Source organism: Acanthisitta chloris, unplaced genomic scaffold (genome assembly GCF_000695815.1).
Source record: "Acanthisitta chloris isolate BGI_N310 unplaced genomic scaffold, ASM69581v1 scaffold22302, whole genome shotgun sequence".
In the NCBI taxonomy this organism is placed as follows: domain Eukaryota; kingdom Metazoa; phylum Chordata; class Aves; order Passeriformes; family Acanthisittidae; genus Acanthisitta; species Acanthisitta chloris.
The window spans coordinates 1,513-8,047 of NW_008660153.1; the positions used below are offsets into that span (position 1 = coordinate 1,513).

The 6,535-nt window shown below is 36.3% G+C and overlaps 1 protein-coding gene across 1 annotated transcript in view; it reads right to left on the reverse strand.

Moving 5' to 3' along the window:
* Nucleotides 1–95: 95 nt before the first annotated feature.
* LOC103797505 (terminal uridylyltransferase 7-like) overlaps nucleotides 96–6,535 on the reverse strand; it is a gene marked incomplete at both ends in the record, with an annotated part of 10,000 nt that continues 3,560 nt past the window's right edge. Inside the window, 2 exons of the mRNA XM_009069724.1 lie at nucleotides 96–189; nucleotides 4,953–5,029. Coding sequence (XP_009067972.1) covers nucleotides 96–189; nucleotides 4,953–5,029 — 171 coding nt within the window. The remainder of the gene's footprint in view (nucleotides 190–4,952; nucleotides 5,030–6,535) is intronic.

Here is a 6,535-nt window from a genome sequence, read left to right on the forward strand (position 1 = left end):
ACCATCATCCTGAAGCTAAAGTCAGTACACTTGGACGGGGAGTAACTTGCACCTTCATCATTCACCATCTACCATGCAGGCACGAAGAGCTTTACCTTCTGCTTCCTCAGGATGCTTCCAGTGATCACTTCTTAGTCCTGTGTCTGCTGAATGAATCTCAGCGTAATGGGCTAGAACAATCAGCCTTTTCTTAAGGAAGATAAAAGCAAAAATAAGTTTAAAAATCTAAATAGTTCAAATGAGTAACAAGAAATACTGATAATTTGTCAGTATGGTGGAAAAAAGCCAACAACTGCCCATGCCAGCAAGCTCCCATTCTAAGGAGCTATTTCAGGCCCTAAATAGTTATCAGTGAAGGGACTTTTTAATGTGGCTTCTGCTGTTTTTATAAAAATGTGATGAGGCTTATGAAAGAAATTGTGTATTAAATTTAAATAAAAGTATTAATGGGTGAGAAAATGGTTTTAAATATAGCCATGAAACAAATCTCACCAGAAAAACTGAGATAGATGTGTGTAATCTAGTAGTTAATTGGGTAAATTAGATTGAATTGCTTGTTTAAGACAAGACAGTTAACTATGCTGCACACCACAAACAACTTCATATTTCTCCATTTTTCAGCACAGATCACTAATTACTCATAGCAAAAGATACATTCCAACTTTGGAAACAGGGATATTGAAAGCATATGAAATTCTTGTGAAATATGACATCACTTTTTACAGTAGAAAAAGCAGCACAAATCAACAACTCTGTGCCCCTCCATTAGAGGGACTGAGTATGCACCTGGTTCAGAAGAGGTATTTTTAAGCTATTCAGTTATTAGTATTTATTATTACATTTTGTTAGCAGGACTCGTTTTCAACAATTATTTTAGTTTATTACTATTACTTTCAATGTCATTCTTTTTCTAGACACTTTTCACTGATGCAGTGTGTCTCTGTGCAAAGTTGCACCCTTGAGCATATACTCCCCTAAGGCAAACAGGATCTTGGATATCAAGAATTGTTATGAAGAACTTCTGTTTCTTCACTTTTAATTTTCAATCGATCTCCTACATTTTCAGTAACTTAATCCAGCGGATGGGTATGCTGTGCCTCCTCAACTGTGTTTCTTTTCTGTCACATATCCTTTAAGTTGTGACTGTGGTCCTTGAAAACTTCTTAAGCAAAGGATTTATTAGTTACTGGTTTAATCCCTGTAATATATAGCCCAAGTTTCAGTATTTTAGGACTATGAGATTAGTAACTATAGAGAATTAGCACTTGCAGCTTCCAAGCTGCTTCCAGCAGCTTCCAGGTGAGAAGACTGATGGATCTGCAGAATGAGTTTTCAATCAGATGAGAGTTTAGGAATCTCGCTATTGAAAACTTCACCACTATACTACAAAGTATCACAAAGAGAAGAGGGTGACTATGCGTAAATCTGGTTATGTTTTTGAAAATAACTTCTATCTTTGAGATTATCCCATAGAGGTTTACCTACTTCACTATATGTTTACTTCATTATAGGTTTACATACTTCATACACAGAGGTTTACACACTTCATTCCCATCACCAACATGCGAAGTAACTCTGAACTGAGGGCTAAAGGCATACAGAAATCATGTTGGCCTTTCTCTTTTTTGGTGTATGAATGAAAAACTACAAGAATTAATTTATTTTTGAGCAAAAATCTGACTTTATTTCAGAAGGTGAAATATACTATAGAAGACAAAGTTGGGGTTATTTTCTCTTTGTTGCTGGGCAGTATTTTGCCTAAAAATATGTTTTGGAAAGAATACAGGAGACATTACTTCTGAAAGTTGCACATTTAAGTTCACAGATGGCTGGCTTCAGGTGGATGAAAACCAAAACAGAAGTTAGGATCCCAGTTCCCTTAGACCCCTTTGGCAATTCTAGCTTTCAACTTCAACAAAAATAGATGGGTAAGGAAAAAAATTAAACATATTATCTCTAAAACCAGATAATCCCAATAAGTTATCATTAACTCTACATTTAAGTCAGGAATATCGAAAACTACAACCTAAGGAAAAAATACATAAAACTTAAATCTGAGTTTTACCTTTTTTTAAAATTTATTTCAAATTCATAAATAAAAGTGGTTTCATTTTTCAATATAACTAATTATTTCCTGAACATGGTAAGATGGTACATTATCAGCTCTGGAAGGACTTCAAGTAAAGCTCAAGTTCATACTACTAATGAATGTATATTCTTGATCAGTATAAGGATCCTTTTCACATTCTATGAAAACGGACATGTATTTTTTCCCAGTTGCCAAATATAATACCTCTATTACTTAAAGCATTATTGTCTGTATCCCCAAGGCTTTTCAAAAGATTCTTAGCAGCAACAAAACAGGACCGACCTGTTTCTTAGTCTTTCTTTCTTCTTGAACACAGGCACAGCAGCAAATGATCTCCCATAAATCACAGAACAGAAAAAACCCCACAAAATCTCAATGGCACTGCTTATCCAGAGATTGTTTTACACAAACTAGTGTCTACGTTCTCTACAGAAATAAAAAATAGTGTAGCAGGCTAAAAACATTTAAAACACTTACACAAGGATTCAATAAACAATCAATATTAATAAATACAATTTGATCCTTCAAAAATTAATTTTCAAAGAAAATAAAATGTATTTGGCTTGCACACAATTTTAGTGCAGTTTCAAATGGTCAGGTGGAACAACAAAACCTTGAAAACAGTCCATTTTGAGTATCTGCCCTTTTCTGGATGATTTACCTAGTGAACAAACACAAAACATCATGGCTTTCTATTTAAATGCTCAAACAATCTATTTAAAAGCAGGGGTCCGTATCAAAGTCCACAGTTGCTTGTACTAGCAATCTAAAACAAAACACCCATATGTTCACTGAACTTAAGTTGAAGGTTGTCTATGCTGCTGTCCTGTGAATCCAGATGCTTTAGCGAAAGACGTTTCTAAAAAATGAGTGATGAGCCTGTATTGCAGTTTACCAGTGCTTAGTATCCCTCATGATTCTTGTTGGGTCCTCTTCTGTGAGGCTTTTCCCTGAGTCATGTATTTATTGGAAAGGCTGCCTAAGATTGTGAGGAAGAAAGCATTGCACATTAAGGGTGACAGTTCTTTGGCTGTTCTTTTTCTTGAAAAAGAAAGACAAGACATGACCAACTGAAACAATCATACAGGAAGAAATTACTATTAAGCCAAACACACAGAGATGAACTTTTTTACCTGCTAGAGGACAGCAAGAAACATTAAAACACAAAACTAATAAGCATTTTTTTCAATTAAACATCTCATGACAAATCACTTTATGTTTAAAATCCCCACACTTATGATCTGTAAAAGCCTTGCAGTGAAGGCAAAAAACACTGTGTCTTCCCAACAAAACTGGGAACTTAATTTGAAATACTTAATTGCAATCAAGTTTTTATAAATGTTGGAAAACTAATTAGGTCCCTCTTTAGCTGCCTCAGAAGAGATTTGCATATTATACACCCAAGCTGCTATAAGGTCTGCAGAGCTGTACTGCAAACAAAGTAATTTGAAAAAATCAGTCATTTTTATAATCTTCACTGTACCTATTAATAAGTGTGTGAAATTTCTGTATGGAAGCTACATTTGTAATCATGCATTTAAAGCAAAACTTCTCTGGTCCAGAAAGAGTAAACAAAGGCCCTTTGTATTACAATCTCACTGCTACTTCTAAGTGTGCTTTTAACTTGTTTGCATTTTGGCAGCTTAGATCAAGGATGTGGTTTGATAGTCTCTCCTAAGTTAGTTTATCATGTATAATTCTAGACAATTACTCTGAGAAAGCCTCAAAAAAGCACTCTACTTGTTGTCCCTGATGAATCAGAAAACATGTATGCCAAAACTGGAGAGAGACTGACAAAACCCCACCATATCCTTCTGCAAAATAAATCTACCTGAGACAAAGAAATAAATGTACAGGATTGTTATATCCAAGTTTTGCTTCCAAAACAAAACTCAAATATTGCACATTTTTCCAGTTAAAAAAAATTAGGGTGGCTTCACTTCAAAATTATCTACCAACCAGTCCAGACTACTGCTGTTTTCAGACAGAGTTCTCATAAGGACTGATGGAGAATCATATAATCATAGACTACTTCGGGCTGGAAGGGGCCTTTAAAGATCATCTAGTCCAATGTCCCTGCAATAAGTAGGGACACAGTCAACTAGACCAGGTTGCACAAAGCCCCATTCAACGTAACCTCGAATGTTCCCAGGGACAGGGCATCCACTACCTCTCCAGGCAACCTGTGCCAGTGTTTCACCACTCTCATTTTAAAACACTTCTTCCTTTAATCTAAGTTGACACTTTTTTAGTGTCAAGCCACTACTGCATGTCCTATCACAGCAGTCCCTGCTAAAAAGTTTGTGTCCACCCTACTTAGAGGGCCCTTTCTAGAACAGAAATGCCACAATAATGTCTTTCTGGAGCCTTCTCTTCTCCAGCCTGAACGACCCCAACTCTTTAAGCCTGTCCACAGGAGAGGTGTTCCAGTCCTCTAGTCATTGTAGTGTCCCTCCTCTGGACTCACTGCAACTGGTCCATGCTGTTCCTATGCTGGGGACACCACAGCTGGATGCAGCACTCGAGGTGGGGTGTTACCAGAGGAGAGCAGAGGCCGAGAATCATCTCCAACTTGCTGGCCAGGCCTTTTTACAGAGTTTATGAAATGAAATGAAGATATACAAACCTGACTGGGGACTCAAAACCACTTTTTCTTTCTGTTTCTTTTTTTCTTCATGTATAAGCACTCCCTATAAAAAACATACACACATCAATGAACCATCAAATTTGAAATATGTCATTCCACAACATGAAAGGTTTAAATAAACTTAAAGCTTAAATAAAGCTATTTTAAATTACTTTATATGGACATCAGAACACTTAAAACATAAAAGATGAAAGAAAAGGGACACTTGGAGTTTACCTGATTTAATCTACCGCCATGTTTGACAGCGCTAGGTAGAGAAGGGGATCCGCACAACATTTCTGGTTTTGAGCCACCTGAAAACATCATAACAGATGCTAATACGAAACTAGCTTCCATTTCAGGTATCATAACATAGAAAAATACCAAATATTTGCAATCTAAAATCACATAATGTAGAAGGTAGGACACTGTTATTTTCCTCAATTTTATAATGTGGAAAACTGGCATAATGAGGTGAGATACATCTAAGTTAGGAACGTACAATAAATAAAGCTCTGTATCCTCCTCCAGAATCAGCAGGAGACAGGAAGCGTAGAATGAATGAAGATATGGTGATAAGTGATCTGTCTGTAGTCTCACAAAACAGAGAAAAGAACACAGTCTGATCTCTTAGGTTCATTTGTTCATAGCACCTTATTCAACTAGAGGCAACATGTCAGGCAGTAAGCAAGCAATAAAAGACAGAGTCCAAACTACAGCAATTCTTCCCAAATACAGGTAACAGACAGAAACACCTACTCCAGAATTTATCATTTTGGACTTACATACCTTAGCAAATTCAGTGTCATGGCAAACAGAATGGTAGGAAGAAAAGCTCAATGAGACAAGGTCAAAGATAAACTCAAAAGTTAAATTTAGACTTGACATATAGCTTCAAAAGGTCAGAAGCTGAATTAAACATGGCCTCAATCTTTAAACATCTTTTCTGTCTATCCAACACTTAGAGTAGTCTATCAAACTAAGAATACTTCTAAATAACTTCAAAGTTCTGAATATATTTGCACAATTTTCTTCCCTCTTCCAGTACTTTGTTAACACAGTCTTACACCCTCTTCCACCAAAATACATCTGGTTAAGAAGAGTCTCCTGATGATCTAAACCAGAGAGAATATCTTTGTTTGTAGAGAATAGCTGGTTTGAAAGTATGTTTATACAAAAGTTTTCTATCTGTTCCTTTAAGAGGTCAAGTAATGAGTAATATGTAGAGCAAATTATTCCAGTCTGAATTTGAACACACCTAGGCTTATCTACAGGGAAACAGTCATACTGTCTTCCTCTGGAAGTTAACTAAAGTAAGTATCTTAAGTCTTAGTTTTATCTTAGAATGATATTCCTTTACAACACAAATGATGGAGAGATCCATCTTATCTGAAGGATAACTTAGACACTGCTAAGCAAAAGTATTTCCATATTTCACACGTCTGTCAGTCAGGAACTGTAAGACAGACTGCTGTATCCCTCCAACTGCTGAGGGGGCAGGAACCTTCTTTATTTTACTTCGTTCACAATACTTTATCTGAGTCGTCTGTATACTTTCCTAGGGACTTCAGGGTCATCCGCATGGAATAATTCTGGTTTAGGTGATGTGAAGAGCTATAAGGCTAACTTTTGTTGCAAATATGATGTACTGGAAGAGAAGCTGTAATTTGAAATGTTAGCAAGCTCATATATGGTGACAACAGAGGCAATTTCAACATATTTGATACTCATACCCTTTTTATTACAAGTATCTTATCTGCTGAGAGAAATCATGCCAAATCTGCAGGATACAGCAAATTTCTGAAAGGAAGGTGAGGATG